The sequence below is a fragment of the Stegodyphus dumicola genome, chromosome 11 (assembly GCF_044657685.1).
Source record: "Stegodyphus dumicola isolate Sdum_Otavi_A_Nest chromosome 11, ASM4465768v1".
Taxonomy (NCBI): domain Eukaryota; kingdom Metazoa; phylum Arthropoda; class Arachnida; order Araneae; family Eresidae; genus Stegodyphus; species Stegodyphus dumicola.
Window position 1 is genome coordinate 116,833,045 of NC_140778.1, and position 25,876 is coordinate 116,858,920.

Here is a 25,876-nt window from a genome sequence, read left to right on the forward strand (position 1 = left end):
TCTCTTCTCATATACCTGTATATATATAAAGAGAGGAGTTTCTTTTTCTTGTTGATTTTGTTAGTCAATGTAATTGTTTATTGTGCAGATCTGCTATGTCTTCTCTTACCTGAAAAAACCTTCTGTGTGACATTTATATAACTTACATAAAAAAAGTGTAAACTAGTTTCACCACCAGTCCCATATGTTTATTGAAACTTCTTTTTGGTATGCTGGTATAGTAAATGCTGGTTTGTAGTGATAAAAGCAATGTATGTTATATTTTATATTGAAAGGAAAGAAAAATCAAATATTTGTATAGGCATATAAATTTTAGGGAAAAAGGTTTTTTTCGGGGAGGAGAGCGAGTTCAAGTTAGAATAATACTAGAAACAAAAATGTAACTGGAGTAGTTGAAATGCTGTAAGGGCTGAGAGTAGACATTACAGTGCGATAGATTGGAGGTAAAAAGCCACAGATTCAGAAATTTCTGTATAGATTCTAGCATTAGATTGTGGCAGGAAATAGACTTGACTGCAGTTGTGTCTCCCCCACCATTAAAATTTCTCTTTACTGAAGCACTCTCATTAATTTTTATTCTTTACTAGAAACACTGTAAATAGTTCTGAAAATGAATCAAACAAAATATTTACTTTTAAGACATTTTATTCTATGTGGTGTTACTTTTGCAACACTCTCTAGTTATGCCTTAAGTAAATAATTTGTCAAATTGTTATTTGTAATAATTTATTTTATTATAAAGTTTCAAATTCAGCAGTACAAAAATTCAGAATTTGGGACAATCTTTTACATTTGGACAATAATTTGGGACAATTATTGTTAATTTGAGGGGGTTAAAATACTGAATTTTGTAATCTGTTTAAATAAATTGGAACCAGTATGAATTACATAAAAATCAGAAGGAAAAAAGTGAAGGGCAGTATGAAGATCTATAATCCACATTTATGGAAATAATTTAAAGCAGTATTACTTTCTGATGTCTAATTTGTAGGCAAATTAAAATAATTTATCATTTTTAAAGCTGTCGTTAAATTTTATTCATAGTTTTATTTTAAAAGTATTTATAGGAAAAAGTGTAAATTGAAACTTTTTTTATGATAATGTAGATGTATTTTAATAACTGTGCTTTAGTTTTCTGCTAGATCTTGAAATTGAAATAATTTAATCATTAAATTTCCACAATTTTAAATCTGTATAGATGAAATTGCATGTGTGTTTTAATAAAATTAATTTTATAGTCATCTTACTATTCATTGAAATATGATATTTTGACATATAGCCTACTTGTATTTTGCCATGATCATCCTAACCAGAAATATATTTATAAATATGTAGAGTCATTAGGTTTTTTTTTTTTTTTTTTTTTTTTTTTTTTAATGCTGGAGAAGTGAAAAATGTGCAATGCCCTCGCTGGGACTCGATCCTGGACCTCTTGAATGTACACCAAGTGTGCTACTGTTATACCACGAAGGCATGTAGAAAGGAGAAAGAAAATAACTTATATGCTCTCCCTTTTAAAAGGCCACTGAGGATGAGGGGAGCCAGTCGCCAAATCATGGTGGTGAAGAATCATCTTCCTCCACAATTTTAGTTCCACTGTGTGCCACTGCAGAGTTATTAGAGTTTAAAAAAAAAAAAAATGCGGGAGACATGAAAAATGAGCAGTGCCTTCGCCTGGACTCGAACCTGTACCTCTTGAATACGCATCGAGTGTGCTTCCAATTACACCATAAAGGCATGCTGAGAGGAGGGGGGAATACCTTATAATTGATCGGGGTGTGCCCACTTTTGCTACCTTATAAATAATCCTACTAAAATATCCACAAAAGCACCATATTAATAAGAAAATAAAGAAGCATAGCTTTCACCATAGTAGTTTTGTAGCAAATTCATTATTACACAATTATTTGTTGACCACCCATTAAGTATTAAATACATATTATTCTCATATTTAGTTTTCATATGTTTATTCCTGTAAAATTCTTTATAAAATTTTTAATTAATAAATTAGTTGGCACTTTTTGTGCATTTTAAGTAGCATAAATTGTAAAACATAAATGCATTGTATTTTTAAATTCATTCAGTGATAGCTATATGATAAGCTGGATGCTTTTAAAGCAAATATTTTGTACGGTTTTAATTTGGATAGAAAAGGAGGTTTGAGGCATTAAAGCAAATGTGATATAAGATTTGATAGCACTGCCCAACACTGACAGCCACTTTTTCAGAACTGATCACCAGATCTATTCAGCTGTAAGGTGTATTTTAATTTTATAACAGTTATTTTAATTTTGAAAACTTTTCCTTTCAGTTCTTGTTTCCCACTTACAATTCCCTTCCAGAATGAGGTTTTAGAATCATGTTCAATGCAAATGAGTTAGAAGCATTTTAAGGAAGTTCAACTTACTTCGAAAGAGAGTGCTTAAGAGTTCTTAGTAGCACATGTTTGCCTTCTGGCTACTTCATTCTTGAATCTATTTCGCTCGGCCATATTGTGCATGCTTGTTGAGAATTGCTGGTTAGGTTAATTTAAAGGTCAACAATGGTAGGTATTTGTGTCTAACTTCGGCTAAGTCTATTTAGTGTACTATTAGATTAGTTTCTTATTTTCTGATTTAAAAGTCTGAGTGGGTGCTTTCTTGTAAGCCCAAGAAGGAGCCATTTGTTATTATTTCTTTGAATGAATAAAAGAGTATTTTATCCATTCTGACATCTTTGTAGTAACTATTGGAACTCAGCCATAATTCACTACTTAGTTCACTAGGTTCCTCGATGTTATATTTAGACAGAGTATTGAGAAACATTATACTACCATCCGATTTTCTTGCAAAGCTTAAGCAAAGTTTATATCTTAAATAAAGTCAGCATTTTCTGTAATCATAATGTACTATTATTGTTATGCAGCAATACTTTTTATCTAATACTCAGTATGTAACATTTCATAATGTGTAGACTTAGTAATTTTACTTAATAACTGTGATTCTAATAATTTTGCTAAATAAAAATATTGAACAGAACTTTCATTCTTTTTTTAGTTTTGCATGCTTCTGGAAGATATGAACACGGCAGAAAATCTTGTGACTCATCAGTTAAATATTGTTCATTTTGCACAAAAGCATTTTATAAGAAGTCAGATTTATTGCGTCACACTAGAGTGCATACTGGTGAAAGGCCATTTAAATGTGAAATTTGTTCACGTTGCTTTAAACGAAAAGAATCTTTGAAATACCATATTGGTTCATTTCATAAACCGTATTTTTAGAATGCTAAGCCTTATATAATATGTTTATAGTCTTATATCTCCTTTTATATTTGTTTCCAGCATTGTTATGTGTTATGCTTTTTTGATTTTTGATTGATAATATTTTTCTCATCTTTTAAAAATGTATGCAAGTATATTCATTATAAAGTAGAAGCGTTTTAATTACATTTGATAAAATGCTTATTTTGATATGCTAGTTTATACTTTATGTTTCATAAAAAAATATGTCATGTCAGTTTAGAACGAAAAGTTTTGTTTATATAGTGCCATATAATTTAATTCCTTAGTTTCTGAAAATGAAAGGATTCGGTGGAAGCATCAAAGATCAGATTTAACATTCTAAGTGACATGACCACTTTTCAGGCCATGAAATTTTGGTTACTTAGTGTATATTAACTTGTTATATAAAATATTTTGTTTTTTTATATTCTTTAATGACCTGAATTTTATCTTAAGGAATTGGAAAGCTATGGAAACAAACAGTGAAATAAGTAATTACCCAAATCTATGTAATAAATTTTGTTTAAATGTAGCTGTTCATCAGTAAGCCTATAAAGCTATACTGCACAGTACACATATCTCGTATTAATTGTATATATATCTTAAAAAGTTTATGTTAATTTTCAAGTATATAGAAATTATAATTCCAGTAAACACATTGAATTCAATAACCAGAAAACAAGTAAAATAAATATTACGAGAAATGGATCATGTTTTAAATTGGGCCATATTGAATAGTAGAATAAGACTATTCCGTTACTGTAATTAGAATAAAAAGTTAAAATGCTGTTTCAGAGAGAGTATTATTGTATGTCACCAAGTAAAACTACATAAAAAATATTTTCTATTAAAAATTAATTTTCAAATGAAGTAATCTCATGTATAATATTTTTTATAACTTATTCTGCAGTTTTTAAAACTTGATGTACCAGTAAGAGTTTTGCAATTTCTATGTGTACTTTTTAGTTGCTGTAATAAATATGCTTTCAGTATGCTATAATTAAACTTTTTGGGTTTAAATGACTGCCATTATGTGATGGTGGGAGAAGTTTCTATACAGTGAATAGTTCTGACATTAATGGATAATCACAGTTCCATGATATATATGTAATAGTGTATTATAAATATAAAATATGTTTAAGATTACATTAAAAACAGCTTTTTACAAATTGCTCAGTATTTTGTGTTTTTTCAGTGCATATTCATTTATATTTTATAAAATTATTGTTTAAACAGTAATATATAATGTATGGATAAGCAGTAAGTATGCATTAACTGTTTTAAAACATCAGAGTTGCATAATGTAGGATTATTTATTGATTTTATCTGAAATGATCAAAGAAATGCAAAAGGTTAAGAATTTTATTTTCTAAGCTAAATAATTGAAGAACAATATCTTTGAGGTGGCTTCTAAATGGTATGGAAAAAGATTCGACTTTGATCTTTTGGTAGTGGCATTTACAGTAAAAAATATGTATTGAATTAATAAAAATTCCAATTAAAAAAAAAAAAAAAAAAAAAAAAAAGCAAAAATATAAATTTTGTTTTCATCATGAGTCATTTCTTACATTCTTTTCTTATATTAGAATTTTCTCATCGATAAATATGCAATGGTGAATTACATATTAACTGGATAATCAATGGGATGGAATTTTAAGTTACAGCTGTCCTCATATAATTAGTGTTACTTATCCAAAAACATTGATTTCTTAAACTGTTGCCTAAAATTGGATGAATTTATTTGGAATGACACATAATGTAACATGTAAGTATAAGATGAAAAATACAATAATGAATGCAGCATTAATGCAAAACTATTTAACAAATGTGCGATGCTTTTATATTTTTAAGTCGTTGATTCAAAGATTTTTCCCAGACCTTTCAAACAATGGTATACTGAATTGGCAAACGATAAGGATAGCAATATGTTTGTGGGGAAAATGCTTGAGGGAAAAAGTAATTCTACAAAGAGGGTGGATTGCATTCAATGCAGGTGTGTACAAGAATGTTATTCTAGGGTTTTGAGAAAAGGTGGGCATTATTTGGGGTAAGAATGCTCTTCCAATCTTAATGAATTCACGGAATTAGGAGTCGGATATTTTCTCTTTTGAAATTGTTTGAAGCCGTGATTGAAGAGAACATAAAGTAAATCAGTAAATTTAGTTAATTAGTAAATTTCATTTGCTGTAGTTAATATAGTGTTGCTTTTAGTAGTAAATATGGCTTGTACACACAATAATGCATATTAATACAGTAATGCAAAATTTACTTTGTACATTCTTTTCTTTCTCAGTAATGGATAAAACATCATGATTTTTCTTATGAAAAATCATGATGTTTTATCCATGCTTGGTAACCATTGTAAAGTAAAGAAAAAAATTGTGAATATGAGAGCTGGGATAGAAGTTGCTAGTGAGAACAAGAAGACTACTAGAAGCAGAGCTAAAGTAAATTTAACAGGAAAAGTGGTGTATGTGGGCCAGAGGGATGGCAGTCAGGTATATTAAACACTGATAATGTGTTCCCTTGCTAAGCTTTTCAACCATAATGAGGAAAAGATCAGTTACAAAAAGCATAATTCTGAGAAACACATTATAACCTCAGAATGTACACGAAGTTCTAAGAACAACAATTTTCATACCCATACCATACTATACTGCATCCACTAAAACATATGCACATGTATGTAATCACTATTAATGTAAGAATAGAATGCTTTGCTTGTTTCATGGACTGTGTTTCACATTTTTAATGGATATTTTGAAGCTTCAAAGGTTTTCCCACCCCTTTGTAAATCACAGACATTGAACTCCCAGATATAGGGGCATGTCTGTAATTGTTTAGTTTTCACGCTCTTCTTAATAAAATCCTTATTCAGAATAATTTTCAATTGAGACTATACTGCTTTAATACATAAAAATTTACTTAAATAATAATATGTAGTATAACCCTAAAGCACCTTCAATCTCTATAATGCATATTTTTAGTGTTTTTCATGTAGATGAAATTATGTAGAGATAAATATTTTACTCCAAGAAATAGATACTTTTTTATCATATTTCATTTTAAAAAATGCTTGATAATACAATTATGTCCTTTAAGAGATTAATGGATTAATAAAATTATGTCCTTTAGAAATATGCATGCCTTGTCTCGAAACTTATTCGAATTTCAATCATTGGAATCCACAATTTTTTTTGCGAGCAGATCAAACTCATTTCTCCTCCTTCAGTATAAAATATATAACATAATTATATCATTATTTTGAGATTTATATTATTTATATCTTCTATACATGGTTTAAATAGTATGTGAAATTTAAGAACTGCTTATGCATTATTTTTTTTTCTTTTTCTGAGATCTTTATTTGCTTTCAGTTTTGCTTTTTATTGGAGAAGCTGAATCTATTGGAAGGTCATCTAAATCACGGATAACGGCTTGCCCATATTGTTAAAAAATATTTCATAAAAAATACAATATGCAATGTCACCTGTGAGTACACACTGGTGAAAGGCCATTTAAATATGGAATTTGTTCATGTTGCTTTACAAGAAGTGAATCTTTGAAGTACCATATGCTCTCATGTCACAGTATTAATGCTTAAAATGCCAAGCAATACCTAATATCTTATTTTGTTATTTTATAATATTATGTACTTTGCTTATACATGTCTATTCCATTGATTTATCTTTAGAATGCCTCTTTGTGTATTCTTATTTCTGCATATTCATTATTATGTGTATTGTTAATTTTCAATGTTATTGTGTATAAGACTTGCTAATTTTTAATGCTAATAAATATTATTACATGTAGAACTTGCTTAATGCTAATAAAGATTTTTCTTTATATTTAAAAATTTATATCCAAACTTAAAAAGATAAAGCAGAAAAATTTAAATAACTCTTTATGAAGTGTTTAGTAAATTTGTTTAAAATATAAGTCATTTTTTTAATTTACAATATTTAAGATTTGACAGTGATTTAATTTCTCAGCTTTTAGGAAAAAAATATTTAAGTAGTATGTTCTTATTATGTATTTATTTTTGCCCATAATGGCCTTATGAAAAACTGTGGTTGTCATTGGAGAAAAAACTTGTGAATATATAAGGTAATTGTCTAGCTCATTTCCAGATGTAATCAAGAACACTGTGGAGAATGAAATCCAAGTGTTGTAATCCCTTACCCGTACTATCCATTTCTGAAGACTCATGGATTTCAAGGGCCCAGTTTCACAAAGATATCCATACCTTATATCTGAGATTTGAAACTGTGCCCAAATGTGCAGCAGCCTATTTTTGCCTACCCTTATAATGTTTGGAGCAGTATTGCATACTTACATTAAATAATTAAAGAAAAATAATATTTTGCTTTCATTTAGTATGCCAAAGATTCAGTTTTGATTTTTCTTGTAGTTATGATTGAATATTTCCATGTGTAAGCCCAGAATTTTTAGCAAATTTTTCTGCTACTGAAGTTTGGGAATCAGCTTATAAGTTCAAATAATTTGATTGCAGCAATAAATAATTAGAAAAAAATCAGAAATTGAAATGTATAAGAAAAATATTATTTTTATTTTATTTAGTCTTAATATGTGTTAATCATTATGTCTCAGTATTAAGTATGTGGCTCAAAATCGTATTTCTTGACCTTACTTCAAACAAGTACTAACATTATCTGTTCATAACATCTTTTTGAATGATTGGATGCTTGATCATGGTCTGTTTTTCAAATGGATGAGGATCTGGCTCTTACTTTAAGCTTGTCTGACAAGTGTAGTTAAATAAAGCAGTCAGTTATGCAGACTTTTAAGAATATATAATTGTATTTATAAGATGGTTTTTAATTCAGCTTATGTGCTGGTTTTCAGTTTGGGCTAAATTTTTACAACAATAATTTTTCTGTCAGCTTATTTATAGAATGGCTTGTTTGGAGCTGTATTGTATTTCATAAATAGGAATACACTTAAAATTCTGCAAAATATAGATATGAATTTCTACTGTGATATCTCTCATAGTCTTGTTAATTTGGATACTTTTTATCACAATAAATATAAGGTAAAATTTCATGCATTGTTATTGAATTACTTTTTATGAAGTTTAATGGCTTCTTGAAAGAAGATGTAAGGGTTAAAGAAAGGTATTTCCATACTGGATGAAGATAAACTTTTCTTTGTATTTATTAAATTAAGGGAATTAATGAATATGTTACCTATTAAAAATGATAATTATAATAATTAGTGGATAATTATAATAATTAGTGAATAATATGGCATTTTAAAAATGCTTTTTTAAAGACGTGTGATCCATTTCTCTATGTCAGTTGTAAATTTAACAGAATTTTTTTTATAAACTAATAAGAAATATGGCACCAAAGCTTATTCCTGTGTACATTGCTATTTTTAATTAACAGTTGTAGAGTCATTAGTATATTTTGAAGCAAGAGAAATTGAAAAATGAGCAACGCCTTCACCGGAAATCAAACCGTGCACCTTTGGAATATGCGCCCAGCGTGCAGACCACTACACCATGAAGGCATGCCAAGAAGGTGGGAGAAATACCTTATATACTCCCTCTTTTAAAAAGTGACTGGAGTTTTTAAGGTACCCAGGATGTGGAGAATCATCATTTCATCCACCACCCTTTTAATTCGGGCGGCACTGTAGAGTCATTAGGATATTTTGAAGCAAAAGAGATTGAAAAATGAGCAATGCCTTCGCTGGGAATCGAACGGCAGACCTCTGGAATATGCGTCCAGCGTGCAGACTACTACACCACAAAGACACGCCAAGAAGGTGGGAGAAATATCTTATACACTCTGCAGATTTTAATGTCTTATTTGTAACTTGTACTTAAAAATTCATTCAGAACAAGTATAAAAGCTCAAGGGAATTGGTCTTTATGTATCTGACCAACTAATCAATGAACTTCTGTTTGTATATGTCATGAAATAATATATACAAGCAGAAATAAAAGAATATTAATTTTATTGTCTGCTTTAAACTATAATTTTCTCATGTTAGTACTTGTAATTATCTGGTAAATAATTAGAGCTTTTGTTAGGATGTCATATTTTTATATATATATCCCATGAGTTCTTCAATGGCAACTCCTCCTTAAAATGATATCTTTCATTGTATACCTTGCTGTACATCCTAAGAAAAAAAGTCAAAATCCATTAAAAAACAGCAAGATGTTTAGTAGCAGTTTATTGATATTAATATTATGCCACTATGTCCCAGTAGCACACTTTTCAAGTATTCCCTAGCACCCTGTTGTAGATTATTTAAAAATTAAATCCTCCTTCTCCTCCTTTTTTTTAAAAAAAGAAAATTCTCTAGATTTCATATTCCGTACTAAAGTATTTTATTGATGTAGATCCAGTTGCCTATTAATGCATGAAAACAAAGTAATCAATTTTGTCTGAATATTTGGTACAATAATCTGCATATGTATGAGATATCTAGTTGTAAGCACCATAACTTACATCCATGGATAAATAAAAAGTGCCAATTATCAGACTACAATTTTTTTTTTCAAACATGTTTCATTAGAGCAGTTTTACATACTGACTATGAATAGTTAGAAATCAATTTAAGTTCAGTAATCCACACAAGTCCAGAATGAAAAGTGGACTTTTTTACAATAGACACCCCCCCTTTTTCCATGATCAACCAGAATTCATGAGGTCATTGTGAAATATAATACAGATTAAATCTTTTTACACTTTTGATCCCCTTATTTTATTTAACTTTATATGTGCTATTTTTTCTTTATTTGCTTTGTATTTACATATTTTTATTTTTCGTAGTGTACCTTTAATTCTATAGAAACTTCTGATTTTTACTAGTTGATAATACAGTCTAATTTTTCAAATTTTGTTTTTTAATTTTCTAATCAAATTTTAAATCTATGCCATTTACCTTTCTGAATTTTCTGTTCAATTTTTATATAAATTAATAACTGTTACTGAAAAAATTATGACTATGTGTAAAAATTTATTAATATTATTAGCACATTTACTAATGTAGTGCAATTAATATGAAGTTTTAACTGCGAGTTAACACTTTAGGTGTCTGTCAATATTTTAAATTGAAATGTTAATTAAAAACACAATTTTTCTTTCTCAAAAATCTTTGTTTACTTTCAGTTTTGCCTGCTACTGGAAGAAAAAAGTATGTGGGAAGTTTGTGTAATTTGCTGTCGCGTGATTCAAAAAAATGTTTATTTTGTCCAAAAGAATTTTCTAGAAAGTCTCATTTGCAACGTCATATTCGAGTTCATACTGGTGAAAAGCCATTTAAATGTCAGTTTTGTCCACGATGTTTCAAACAAAAAGATTCTTTGAGATATCATATTATCACATGCCATGTCACTTAATTTTGAAAACCGGACATTATTTTATAATTTGTTTTAATCTGTAAGTTTTCTGTAATTTCTTTAGAATGTATCATTGTTATTTATGTATTTGTCAACATCATTGTGTATTATGTTTGTTGCATTCTGATTTTTAAATGTTATGTATGCTTATGCACATTATAAAACAGACATATTTCTTTTTTAATTTCTCATATTTTTTAAGTGCTCAGAGTTATTATAATATTGATCTTAAATTATTAATCACTGTTAGTAGGATATGTTTCAGTTTGCAGTTTCATTGTTAATTAAAATATATTTAATTGATTATCTATTTAATCATGTGAATTTTTAAAAAAAATAAATAAATAAGAAAAATTATGTTGATTCTTTACTGTATTAGAAAATGTTGTAGTTACTTCTCTACTATAAATTCTAAAAATGTCTTATAAGTACAGCTTTTTCTTTATATTAGTATTTATTCTTGACTGTTATGTAAATCAGTTATCAAGTTTTGTAAAGTATTCTTCTATTGCATTGTAAGGCCTTTAAATTATGTTTAGCTGAAAATGTATGTCTTAAAAATAAACTTTTGCTGCATTCAGTAAAAATGCATGTAACTTATATGCGTTTGTTTGGTATTTAATATTATATAATTTTTGTATCATTTGAAAATTGAGTTTTCTTTTGATTTTTCATTTATTTTCATTTTGTAAGGTTTATAACATGTTGGAATGTTAGTTAACTGTACGGTACACTATCATTCTTTAGAGTGTTTTGCTAATCTTATTTATTGCAAATTATCATTGCAAAATTTTCCATCATATTTAACCTAGCGTAATAGCTAAAAATTCTTCATTGCAATTTTTTAAGAGGTAAACTGCTATTAAAATCCTGTGTTGAATGCTAATTATTAGACATTTCTGTACATTTTATAGAAATATTCTGTTGTTCAAATATTGCTACTGAATATAAAATATTTTGTGTGCACACTAACATTTTCTTATATAATAAATTATGCAATAAGTAGGAGATTTGAAGCTTTTAAAAGGAAGACCCAGATAATAAAATAGGTACAAAACAAATCCATTACTTCACACAGCAAGAGACAAATGTGCATATTAGCATAATGTGTAGCATTAATGCTATGCATTGTGCCTCCATTTGAATGATACGTCTTTAATGATGTGTTATCTGGAATGATGTCTCTAAGATTCTACCAACATGCTTCAACAGCTATTCAGCTTCATCAGCTGTAAAAACAAAGCAGTTTGCATTCGCAGGAGGATGCTTGGCTGTACAGGGAGGAACTGTCCATAAACTGAACACTTATTCACTTTGAGGTTGTGAAAAACCTTCAGAGCATTGTGAGACTTGATCATCTAATCATTGCATTTAAATTCATTGAACAACTGAATGAATGCATGATGGTTTATCCTGGCACAGATATTGCATTGAGATGCCATCAGGCAGTATGCTTATCAAATCTATCACCTGACTGGAGGTGAAACCAATATTAGACATCAAGCTACTGCACAAGATCATTCCTTTCTGCCTGATGTTATGAACTTGTTTTTTCTCTTGCAGCACTGATAAGGTCAAGGCTACGTTTGAAAACAGATACCTATTTCATGTTTTGTAACGATAGTTTATAGTGCCATTGTTAACTTTTCATTAAATCAAATCATAGATGCCCAGTTTGCTTTATGAACCATAGCATAAGTACATGCAAATTAAAAATTTTCTAAACAAATAAATTTAATTATGTAACCCCTTCAAAGTATACGGAAAACAAAAATTGAGAGTAGTTTAAATTTTCGTCCACAGAGGCATAATATTGTATATTACTGTAATAAAATTAATGTACTATACCTGCTTATAAAAATTTTAATTAAAAGTCAATAATGAACATGCCAAGCATTGTAAAAGAGCCAAACCATAATTTTAAAGATGTAAGTTGTTTGTGACAAATTCTACTCCCTCTGCAGTCAAAGCAATAAATTCTTTGTATTTGAGTTTAAACAAATGTGGCTATTTTGTGAAGACCTATATTTTTGTTGTTATTTTTGATATTTTTCATTATTTACTGATTATTCTAAATTTTCTGAAACATTTATCTTCTTACTTTTTGTTAATTCATTTACAGTTATATCTCAGAGATTCATTATTTTACAGAGTGCCTTGTATATTGTGCATGTTTTAAAAATGCAACTATTTGGACAAAACCACATAAAAAAAATCAAAACTTTTTTTTCCTTTTGTGTGCAATCTGATTTAATTAGGAAAAACAGCATCTGACATATGTCCATCTATTTTCTCAGAAAGCAATTACTTTGTCTGTAAATTTCATGATGATTCCTTCTTAGCTATCACTAGTCATTTTACAAGCGACTTGCATTTTACAAGAAAAACAATAAATGCTGATTTAATCGGTGTGATAGTAGGTAATGAAACTAATGAGAGCAATGCTGACAGCCTTGAAGCCAAAAATATGTTCTGCAGTTCAAAACCTATGAACTTTATAAATCACTTGATATAAACCACTTAGTATCCTTTTACTTTCTTACATTTTTATGATTCCCCCCTTTAATGCTATACCTGCCATTCTCTTCAGTATAGTGGTTACTGGAACTGGCTGTAATATTGTTAGGCTGAGGATCAAATCTTGAAGACATGTTTGTTGAATCTTGAAGAATGTTTGTTGTCATCTACCTTCATTCTTGTTTGTGGGTAACATTCTTGAGAAGGCTAAATGACAATGGGTTTTGGTAATTTCTAAGCAAATGCTTAGTGAGCAAATGTTCAGCCATTTAAATTTAATATATATATATATATATATATATATATTTCTTTATTCTTGTAGGCACATTTGATTTTATACCTTTTGGATTTTTTTTATTTATATTTATTTTTGCTATATTATTCATGATGCAATTTTCACTTTTGATGCTTTGATTGGTATTTTTAAATTCCATTCATTTCTGATACTTATAGTTTTTTTTTTTTTTTTTTTTTTTTTGTAGTTTTATTATGTGAAAGAGAATACTACATTAAATATATAGTAATGAAGAATTTTAGAAGGAGAATATTTTCAAAATATGATACGTTCAAAATAGATTGATTTTATCTATGAAACATCTTGTAATTTTAATTACATGAATTAAAATAGTTTCTGTCAAAATGAGTATGCATACATACAAATTAATTCTCTGTGGAAAGGTTATCAAAATGCTTTAAATTTTATTTAAAAACAGCTTTGTAACTAAAAAACAATGGTCAGTGCGAGTTATTCTAAAAACTTTTGTCCATTACAATCAAATGATTACCTGAAAATTTACATGTGGGCCATCTCACTTTAATTATTGTTCCCAATTATTTTTTTTATTTGTGTAATTACATTTTAAAAACTTTCGTTGACTTTTCATTTTGCATAATCAAAATAAAACTTGAAAATAAAAAACTTCTTAAGTTATTTATTGATGTTATAGACATTAATTTTCTGGAGTGGTGTTTTCAGTGGCATTAGTAATATCAAGGTAAATTTATTTTTATTATTAACATTTTCGTTCTTCCTTAGGAACATTTTGGCAGTCTTGTATGATTTTTGTATTAATTTTATGTTTAAAATATTCAGTTTGTAAACTTTCTCTTTATTTTTTTAAAATTTTGAATGGTTTTATGATTTGTTAATTGAAAAAGTAGAGCCTATAAATAAAAAATCTAAGTGTAATCAGATTGAAATGTTAACTAAAAACACACCTTTCTCCGTTTCTCAATATTCTTTGTTCATTTTCAGTTTTGTCTTCTGTTGGACGAAATGAATTTGCTGGAAGTTCAATTGATCCCTCAAAAGTTTGCCCACTGTGTAAAAAAGTATTTAGTAAAAAGTCAAATACAACACGGCATTTGAAACGAGTGCATAACTGTGAAACACAATTTATTTGTAAATTTTGCTCCTGCTCTTTTAAACAAAAAGAGTTGTTGAAATATCATATTTATGGCTCTCATCTGAAGAATACTTAATCTTATTTATTATTTCATTATGTTAAACAGCATTTATATGGCTATTTTTTTATCATTTCTGTAGAATATTTCATTGTTGATCTGTTATATGTCATTGTTTATATACGTTATATATTTTTGATTATTTTCTTAATCTTTCACCATTACATGTACTTTTATGCATTATAGTTTTTTAAATAACCTTTCATAAAATTTTTGCTACTTCACCCAGTGTATGCTGATTGTTTTATTTTTGTAACTGACTTAAAACAAAAATGTAGAATATAACAGCATATGTTGCCTCCCCCCTCCCCAAATCAAAGGTATCTATAAACTTACAAATTGCAACTTTCTGTTGCAATGAATTATTTGTGAAAGGTTAAGAATTTTTATCTGCTTGTGCCTACATTAAATAATTAAAGAATGATATTTTTACAGTGTATATTAACTAAGTGGAGAAGATCCCATTTTTCTCCTAAGTCTTATTATTTATAAAAAATAATCAAATTGAACAGAATAAAGCCTGCCTGAAATCGCAAGAATGCATGTTTAGTTTCTGCATTGACAATCGATTATTTTTGCCCCTTTTCAAGAGAACATCTTTATCAACAGATATATTGTCAATAAATATGTACAATACTCATTTTTTGCTTAAATTTGAATTTATTTAGATTGATGCACACAAAAACGAGTAAAAAAGCTAAATATAAATGCATATAAAATAATTTGTTTTGCTAATCTCAGCCAGCTTCTCATATAAAGCTTTCTGTGAAGTCTGTCTTAGGTAAATATCCTTTTGTACTTTGCCTTATTCAATCAAAAAAAAAAAAAAAAAAAAAATGTCAAAGAGAATTATGTTGTGAAACAACTGGTATTAAATGTGATAAAGAAATTTTAGAATAAAGGAAATATCTTGGAATCCCTTTACTTTACCATGAGGTGCTAAAGTACATTTATAGATTTTTTTTAAATATACGTATTGTCACATGTTCTGTGTAGTCATATTTCATAGTGTTTATGGGAATAGTTCATGTTCTTAGCTTTCTTCAGAGTAAAAGTTGAAATTAAATAGTTGCTTTACAATATGCTGTTCAAAAATAAATAGCAAGATCCATCTATATGTAAGTTTTGCGTTACAGCTGTGAGTGTATAATTGATTTGTAGCTTATGCTTCACAATATATTCAGAATAGCTCTGAACAACTGGATTAAATAATGCTTAGAAAATATATTTTACATTTGTTCAAATCAGTAAGGAGAATATGGTTTTTCAATGTGATGTCCTCTGACTGTTAAGAGCTGCTTGTACACTGATTTAAAAGAAAATCATAAAGCTATATACGGTTTTGGAATTAACTTGGCTGTATGATATTTTGCAAAGTGAAATATATTAGGTATATTGTGATAAGGTATTTACTGCCTTCTTTCTGCATGCCTTCATGGTGTAAATGGAAGCATACTCGATGCGTATTCAAGAGGTCCAAGGTTTGAGTCCTGGGAAGGGCACTGCACATTTTTCATGTCTTCGGCTTTAAAATAACGTAACTCTACGTTGTAATAAAATTGGATATGCTTTCTATAAAGGCGGAATGTTCACTCGCATATCTTGCTTCAATGATGCTAATACTTTGGCAGTATGCTATTCATGAGCTGCAATAGTAGCAAAATTCTCAAAAATTATTTATATTGCTGCATATTTTTTTATAATTCCTTTAAAGTAAGGTCATATTTTAGATACTAGGTTCCATTTTGTACATATCTTCAGTGTTAGTCTATGCAAGAGGAAATGTGGATGTAATAAATCACTGAAATCACATTTTAACTGAACTATTATCTCTTATGTATATTTATGAAATATTTGTTACAGAAGTTCTTTTATTCAATTAAAGATCATGTGTATTTGTGAATTCCATTATTGGCAGTAATTAAAAGTGAAACCTCAGTATTTTTCAAAGAGCCATATATTAAGCATTTTTTATTCACATATTGATTTTTTTATCAAAAATCATTTTATTTTTAATAGAATTATTTGTTAATGAGGTTTTCTAAGAATTTTATATTGGATATCAGAAGAAAGTTATTATATTGATTTCAGCAGCATATTACTTTTATGTGTGAAAAAATATTTCTGATGAATAACTTATTTTTTATTAATGAAATTATTTTTATATACACATTTAGTTAATTTTATTTTATGTTTACTGAATATTTATTGTTATAGTATAAAATATGGATCCATTGCAGCATGAGTGAAAATATGATTTTACTGTTTACTCAGAAATTATTTCCAAAACGTTTAAAAATTAGTTTTTAAAATTCTTTCTGAGATACCAGGAAATTGTCATTATTATTAAAAAAAATTAGTCTATCTAAGAAAAAATGCATGTAATTTGAAATAATTGTATATGCATATATTTTTCTCTATTTGATAAGATTTGGAAGTTTGTTTTGATATTAATCTTCTTGTTTATTCCATTTTTAATATAGTTTTCAAAAAATACAAAAATAATAGTTAGATGCTGGTAGCAGAATCATACCAACAGATGGTGCTGTATTCCTAATATTCCAAAAATGGGCAATAGAAAGCTTATAATGGGCTTTTTCATTACGAGTAGTATTGTGGTGATGGCGATAAGGAGCGCGCCTTGCGCCCTCCGATAAGTGTGGCAACCCTAGTTTAGAAGTTTCTTACGAGTAGCGAGCAGAGCGAAACAGGCAGGCTGTCGGGCAGTGTGAGCGAAGTTCCGAAATAAAGCTTAATTTTTATTGTGCACTATGTCTTGTTACTATTTATATTAATGCAGTAGAAACATAAATCTGTGATATGGAATTCGAGAATTGGTGGTAAAAACATATAGGAAATCACCATAATGGGTAATGGTACAATAAAAATTAAGCTTTATTTAGGAACTTCGCGCACACTGCCCGACAGCCTGCCTGTTTCGCTCTGCTCGCTACTCGTAAGAAACTTCTCCTCTAGGGTTGCCACACTTATCGGAGGGCGCAAGGCGCGCTCCTTATCGCCATCACCACAGTATTATAATATGTTTACAAAAGCAAACAAATAAATACTTATGAGCTTAATTTTTCTAATTCTGTTCTTAAAGCATGATACTAAATACATCATCGATTGGTGAAAATTTAAACTAAACTAATTTTAATGCCAAAATATCCATCTCTGTGATAAATGTTTAGGTGGAAACTTCTTTCGCCAATTTTCTTATTTTATGCCATTTTTCAAAATTTGTTCAGATTTATGGAACACCATGTGTTTTGTAATTCATATTTATGTCATAATATTGTTAATGAAGCTTATAATATTTCAAGGCGGTCCTTTCAACTGATAATTTACAATTGCTTATCTTGTATTTGGTGCACAATATGTACTCTATGTGATACATTTTTTGAAAAATTCAAAAGTTATATACAAATCACATTATCACACTGTACATAAAAGCTTACAATTCCATGAACGGTAGTCTTATTTTTGGTTTTCAATCACTTCACGCGCTTGGCGAGCGGCAGCTCTAAGTTTGATTATGATTGAGTTCTCGATACACCACAATATATTCTACCTTTTCCATGATATAAAAGCATTTAATGTGTTCATTTTCCTTATTTTGCTATGCTTAAGAAAAAGCAGCTTGTTTGCACTTTATCTTATAAAAAGCTTCGGTTGTTATAAGTTTTCTTATTCATATTAGATAGTTTTGGGACTTGTTAAAAATTTTTAAATTGTAAATATTTTTACTCTTTGTTGTATTATTCTTGAAAATTGTCTCCTTGATATGATTCCTTTCGGGACTTTGAAGTAATTTGAATTGAGAATGTATTACATTAATGCATAAAAGTAAACTGAGTTTTTTTATTTTATGTTGTACGTCTTCATAATAGCTTTGATTTGTTATAGTTTTAATTTTTAATATTGTTTATTTATGTGAATATATGTATGTAGAGATTAAATATCTTATCCCAGGGAACTAATTATACTTTTATCACCATATTTTTATTTTTAGTAGCAGCTCAAAAATTCAGAGCTATCATACAGGAGATAAAAGTTCTATAATGAAATTTAAAACTTATTCCCATTTAAACTGGCAAAATCTGCAGTCATTTTAGCTGAAAATCCATTTCCCTTGATTTTTTTTTTTTTAATTTTTATTTTTCAACATATTTGTTGAAATAATTTCAACACGTATGTTGAAAACAACACACAGTAAAGTTATTACATAAATATGAGTTATTTTCTAGTTTGTAATGTATCAGGAATCTAATTTTTATTCCAGGACTTTGATACAAATAAGCTAAAAAAATTTTTTTCATGTGTTTGTAATGTTTTTATTAACTCTATTTCATATGTCTGTTGAAAGAACTAATGATTTTAGGCAAAAATTTAAATATTGTAATATTTTCAAATTAATTAAAAGTTTCTTTTTCTAAAATATTTATTCACTTTCAGTTTTGCTTTTTACTGGAGGAGATGAATCTACTGGGAGGTCCACTGAGTCACTGTCAAAAGTCTGTCCATTTTGTTCAAAAGTATTTGATAAAAAGTATAGCATGCAACGTCACCTAAGAGTGCACACTGGCGAAAGGCCATTTAAATGTGAAATTTGTTCACGCTGTTTTAAGCAAAAAGAATCTTTGAGATATCATTTTGCTACATCTCATACAGCTTAATTTTGTAAAATAAGCATCATATATATAGCACCTATATATCTGTGTCTATTTCCAAGTTTTCTCTTAATTGCACCATTGTACATGTGTCAGCATCATTGTTAGTGTATTAAATTTCTGATATTTTACTGGGTTGTGTTTCTTCAGCTTAGTGATTGCCCTTAATAAAATTTTTAATGTATCATTTTCTTAACCGCTTTGAATCAGTTTTATGTTTTATCTTGTAGCTAATTTGATGATCATAAATTATTTTAAATATTAAGTGTATTAAAATACTGTAACTTATACTTAAGACTTCATCATCAAGAACTTAAAGACTTTTGATTTAGATGGGGTTCATACAGAGCATACAAGACAGTCTGTAGTTATTTAATTGCTATTAGTATAATTTTTTTGTTACATCTTTTACGTATATTATTATTATAAGCGCACAGCCCCGATCTTCTTAGCTGGCACAAGCCAGCCATATGATTAAAAAAAATGGGACTGGCCAGAAAAAATGCAAATATAAGGAGGGGAAAAAAAAAAAAACATATAAAGTCCATAAAGTCCAGAATCTGAGTCTCGGTGTCGAATTCCAGCTCTGTCTTTGTCTTCATTATTGCCTCTGCAAAAACTTTGAATAGTTCCTTTTAAAATCTTCCTTAAAATTCTTTCTATATTTCTCTCTTGAACTCCGGGTAAGCGTACATTCATTGACAAAGTGCCTGGCTCCCCAACATTATCACAAATTAAGCATTTATCATTATTCTGTAGATGGAAACGATTAAAATAAGCCGGGAAACGCCCATGGTTAGTCAGTACCTGATTTACATCAACATTGTTTATAATATTCATCTTCTTGTTTAACTTTATATTTTTCATTAACTATTTTTTCTTATTAGGTGACTCCCAGCAAAAATTCCATTTTGTATAAATCCAGTTTTCCATTTCAGCAATGGTCTTTTTTCTTGAATCTTCGATATCAAATCATCGGTCCCATCCCCAAGTGCTGCCATTTTAGCAAGGGTGTCCACTCTTTCATTTCCGACAATTCCACTGGGTGCTTTCATCCAGTGTAATTTAACAATATGTTTTCTTTCAGCTTTTTTAAACGAGACTTTTATTTTATTAATTAGTCAATTTTTAAGATTTGGTTGGGCAAGTGCCTGAAGATAAGGTCATCAGAAAAATATTTATAAAACATTGAACTTTTTAATTTTTTATGAATCCAATTCAATGCGTATAGTTCTGCTTGATAAACTGAATTCATTGGTTTAGGTTTTATTCTCACATTTTCTCTTTCCACTCCATGAAAATAAATTACCACTCACTCCCCTATCAATTCCAGAACCATCTGTAAAAACGTCTATTTCGCAATCAAAAGGAAACTCAAGATTATAAAATAATCCAAATCGTGTCATTGGGTAAATAATATCGTCATTCTCATGTTAAAAGACCTTACTTGTGAGTACTTTTTGTCCAATTTCAGTATCTATAGTAGTCCACCAGCGGCCGAGCGGTAAAGTCACTGAACACTGGCAGTTCGGTCCAAGGTTCGAATCCCGTGAACGGGCTGGCTGCATGGGCATTATCATGGTTTTTCCCCTTGTGTAACATATATACGAGCCAGTTTTCCTTAGAAATTCCTCCATGAAGGCATCCCTCCCTTTAGGCAGATAGCCCTTGAGGCTTTGCCATAATCACATACACACAGTATCTGTAATAGTTTTATTAGCTAATGGAAACTTCTTGTAGTAAAATTTGTATAAAATCGAGAGGGTTGGATCACCCACAAGGATGCAGGCAACTTCAGTTGAAACAGTTCTGAAAGCTCTTGTAATGACAAGCATTCAGCCTCTCTGCAGGCTGTCCAATTTCATTCTAATCCTAAGTACTTCCTCTACCCGGCAGCCCCAAGCTCCGACTCCATAAAATATTTTAGAGATGATCACATTTCTAAATATCTTTCTCAGGGTGGAACTCTTTCTATTCAAAGTATCAACACTAAAATTATACTTATAACATTTTAAAATGTTATCTGTGATTCTATGTATATGCTTAAAATGTTCTGCAAAACTCAATTTGCTATCAATAATAATTCCTAGATATTTCATGTTTTCACCAAATTCGATACGATTACCCTTAAATTGAAATTGTGTGTGTGGGAAGTTTTTTCACAAGTTTTTTCATTATTAAAATATATTATCTCTCTCACTCCATTCTTTCAAATCTTTTTCTACTTTTTTATATACTTTCTGCATTTTTCCAAGGAAGTCTCCCTCCACCATAACCAATCTATCGTCGACATAACAGACAATCTCACAGTTCGAAATATTGACTCTCTCATTAACAATGAGGCCCCAGAACAAAGGAGCGCTTCAAGAGCTTTAGGGGCATCCTTTGTAAATGTCAAAAACCAGGTTTCACATTGGGCCGTTAAAAACCATCTTTCGCCTTTTAAAGTAACTTTTTATAATTTCATACATATTCTTAGTAATTCTGATATTCTTCAAATGTCACATCAGGGAGAGCCATCTTACATTATCAAAGGCACCCCTGGCATCAAATGAAGCCAAAGCCACATGCTTAGTCTTTCTTTTCTCTCAATTGCCAGATATGACTGTATAAAGAGTCGATTCGTTTGACCTTCCCTTTCTAAAACCATGCCTTTCAGAAATAATATTTTTATTTCAAATATATTGCAGTCTATTAAACTTTTCCAGCATGCTACCTTTTTTTTTTGGAGTTCTGATTTAAAAAAAAAAAGGGGGGGTAGGCAGTCTAATTAGGCCTAGAGGAGTATACAAGTTAAATTTTATGAAGATAGCACTTATCATTTTAATTCTGTGGGTGTGCCCAAAGTGGCACACTGATTGAATAGAGCTTTGAAAAGAGTGCTGAAATGAGCATTGTGGTCAATGAACTGACTAATGAGATTCGGAGAAACAAAGAATACAGATTCTCAGTTGTCCTAGATTATCAGTGAGCCCTGTCTGGGCAAACCTAGGGTTCGCTGTTTGATTTTAGGCAAGATTTCGAGGTAAAAATTTAAAACTAATATAGAATAAGGAAATTAGCATACAGCCAAAAAAATGACATAGAAATTTCTTTTCAAACAATTCCTTTTATACCCTAAAAAGAATCTGGAAGATTTCTTTGAAAAAGGAGGGTCTTAAAAAGCTAAACATGGCTAAAATATATGGACTGGTTTGTGTTGAGCTGTCATCTACTATAAATAAAGAAGGTTGTGAGTAACCTATAAATCCTTTTTCATTCAGTTTTTCTGTGCGTATAGAGGGGAATTTTTAGGTGTGTCCGGAACGGACACACTGTGCCGCAAAGGGTTAACTAAAAGTTTATCATAAACCTTTGCAAATGTTTCCAGTAGGCAAATTGGACGAAATCCTCCGTTATCCTTTGGAATCAAGATTAATTTTCCATACATCTGGAAATACATTAAGCATCTATTGTATAACACTATGAAAAAGGAAGGACAATCCTCAAACAATATCTTCAACAATGTGGCCCCGATCCCATCCAACCCAGGAGTAGACCTTATCTGTTGACTTTTCATCGCAGTCAGAATTTCATTATAAACAAAGTCTTTCTCCACTTCATCCTGCTGCATAATAATTTCTTCTTCATTTATATCCTCATTATAATCCTTAAGATATAAAGTATCTTTGATAATTTGTTTGTAATTGTCCTCAATAGACGTCGTCGGGACTTCGCTATCTCTCTTAATAACCATTTTCATTTTAGTGGTGGCAACTCTAAAGAATCCATCATAATAATTCATATCTCTCATAAACAGATAATTTTTATATACTTTCCTTGTACGCTTGATAAGTGTTTTATATTTTACTAGGTTTCTTTTATATTCGATTTTTCGTGCTATCTTGATATCATCTGTCAATCCTTTTATTTGTGTCCTTTTACATGCCGCTCTTACTTGTCTTCTTATTTTGTCCAGTTCTGAATTCTACCAGGGAGTTCTTTCCTCCCTCTCTTTCTTCCGCACCCTCAGATTTTTTCACATTTGTGGTATAATATGATTCTCAATATGTAAAACCACTTTATTCAGTTCCTCTTCATTCTTAGAATTCAGAATCTCATTTTCCATTTCTAATAAATCTTTTTTCATATTTCGATTAAATCTCTTAATTCTATTAATATTAGTAGTTATAAATTTCTTATCACTTTCCACTTCTTTTACATATATATTAGATCAAGAGTCCCCCATCTGTACACAAGAAGATGCAGTTGCACCTGGCAGTGGTTTTGCATGTGTCCACTGCTGAGTGTCACTGATTAAAAAAAATTATTTAAATGTTCAATAAAATATTATGTAATTTTTTTAGTAGTAGAAGTATAAGCACATTTGTGTACATCAATCAAGAACATCATACAAGGCAAAATCACTCCTTCTACAAACTTATATGAAGCACTCTTTTCAACAATGAATGTTGCAAAGTATGGATCTAGACTTAAAAATAAATATTTTGATGTTTGCTTACGAGCAAGAATATCATCATACTCTCCTAATTATGGGGAGGAAATAAAAAGCAGTGACCAGTGAAATACAGTTCCAAATATTGCATTGACTTCTATACCAAACAACCAATAATTTCCATACCTTTAGTATATTTTTTAATATTAACCTTTAAATTCACCTCTAAAAAATTAATATGTATTCCTTCCCACCTGTATTCTAGAATGTGCTCTATGGTACACAAAGGTTTAGGATCCTTTTATTAAATGATATTGTAAATAACTTATATCCAAAGATACCTGTGATGACTTTTCAGCAATGAAAATATCTTTCATAAGCATTATCATTTTAAAATGCCAGATGGCAGTGATTGTGAAAAGCCTAATGATGCCTGTTGTAAATTGTGAACATACTTTCTTATCTCATCTAGGAAATTGTGACAATGAAAAATTTAAGCTAAATAATTGAAATGGCTCTTGTTTTACCTACTTATGAGCCATTTTAAAATAATGTATGTGATTAAAATTAAGTCTTTTGGAAAACGTTTTATCGTACATAAATAAAAGAAGTAAAATAATATGGTTTAGCTTAAATTTATCAGTTAATGATTAACTTTCTCTTTATTAAGTTATTCATTGAAATAAAATGTATTTTAACAGGAGCCATAAAAATGTTATAGTTACAACTTATATAAAATTTAAAAAATACTTTGTTATGAAGTTGATAGCAGTCTTAAAAATATCTGCGAGTTGTCGTTGTTTATATCAAAAAGTCTGTGAAAAAGTCTATTTTTCATATTTGGTAAGATCATCAAAAAGTAATTCTTTCAATTCTTTACATTATATTAATTAATTTATAATTATATTAATATATAATTATAAACTAATATATAATTATAATAAATATTTTAATATATAATTATATTTACATTACATTATATATTAAAAACAGATGTATGCTAAACTTTATTGCATTTAAAGCACATGCAAGTTTAAATTGGAGGAAGCATTAATGTTGCTCAAAATTTTGCAATTTTTTTTCTATTTTTGTGTGTTTTTTCCTTAAAATTACATAAAAAAAAATTTTACACACTTATAAATTTTTATTTATATTGTCATTTTTAGGGGTAATTTTAATATTATGGCTATTATAATTATACTATTAATAGTAATTATAACTTAATTGTATTTAATTTGTAATTTATTTCTATAATTATTCATTTTTATCTATAATTGTAAATACCATAATAATGCATTTTAAAGAAGTTTTTGAAAGACTTCTCTCTGTATGTATATTGCTTTTTCTTCATCAGAAATAAAACTTTTATGAAATCTAATATTGTTTATAATGTGGAGTTCAAATTTAAAAAAAAAAAATTATGACCAGTTAATTTAGTGTTAAATCATGTACTTCTTAAAATGGTTAAGAAATGTTTTTAAGATGTTTCCAATTATATATATGCATCATGATTACATGGATTTGCTTGTTACAACTGATGGTTAATATAGTGTTATGTTTTTTAATTTTGGTGATATGTTTTATTATTGTAGTGACTTTGAAGTACATACTTCATTTGCTTTTGTATATAAAGATTGTTATTGGAATTCATCTCGCATGTTTAAACTTGTATATGTGTATGACAAATGAAATAAAAAAATGGTAGTATTTTCTGGGTCTTGTATATAATTCTCATTAAAATTTATTTGAAAAAATTACAAACAAATACAGTGATTCTTCTGTATACGAGTGCATTGGGATACAAACTGACATTGGAGCGAATTCTTGGGTATGAGTTCTGATATGAGTCACGTGAGCAGTTTTCTTATTCACCACTGGTTTGCACACCATGTGAAATGTAAGCAAGTGAGAGACGTGTAAAGCTATTACAAACCATATATAGTTTGTTATTTAAGAACTTTTGAATTTTTATAAAAGTGTAATTTCTATTTCCTGCCTACTATTTAACATGCACTGCGTTGTGCAAAGTATTTGTATATCCATAACTCGTGTTTGTTGTTTAATTAACTAAATAAAGAACACTAATGCTGCATTGAAATTGTAGAGAAAAATGTTACATAAATCAGTAAAGAATATTGAAGATATCATGCAGG

General features: G+C 29.0%; 1 protein-coding gene and 1 long non-coding RNA gene across 2 annotated transcripts; both read left to right on the top strand.

Annotated features, from left to right (window-relative positions):
- The first annotated feature begins 1,371 nt into the window (after positions 1-1,371).
- LOC118185976 (uncharacterized) lies at positions 1,372-4,795 on the top strand. Its single transcript, XR_015044123.1, has 2 exons — positions 1,372-2,545; positions 3,036-4,795. It is a non-coding gene; the product is annotated as an uncharacterized LOC118185976 (long non-coding RNA).
- An 854-nt stretch (positions 4,796-5,649) lies between these two features.
- Positions 5,650-25,430, top strand: LOC146994361 (uncharacterized). Its single transcript, XM_085826346.1, has 3 exons — positions 5,650-5,760; positions 10,365-10,608; positions 19,182-25,430. Exons 1-3 carry the CDS (start codon positions 5,650-5,652, stop codon positions 19,292-19,294), a joined length of 468 nt encoding a protein of 155 aa, XP_085682472.1. The 3' UTR covers positions 19,295-25,430.
- Positions 25,431-25,876: the final 446 nt, after the last annotated feature.

Excerpts from the sequence above, each read along its gene's own strand:
- LOC146994361 (XM_085826346.1), top strand. The coding sequence starts at position 5,650 with ATGAGAGCTGGGATAGAAGTTGCTAGTGAGAACAAGAAGACTACTAGA. Across the intron at positions 5,761-10,364 it reads GCCAGAGGGATGGCAGTCAG|AAAACACAATTTTTCTTTCT; the intron begins GTATATTAAACA and ends AAATGTTAATTA. Across the intron at positions 10,609-19,181 it reads ACAAAAAGATTCTTTGAGAT|GTCACCTAAGAGTGCACACT; the intron begins ATCATATTATCA and ends ATAGCATGCAAC.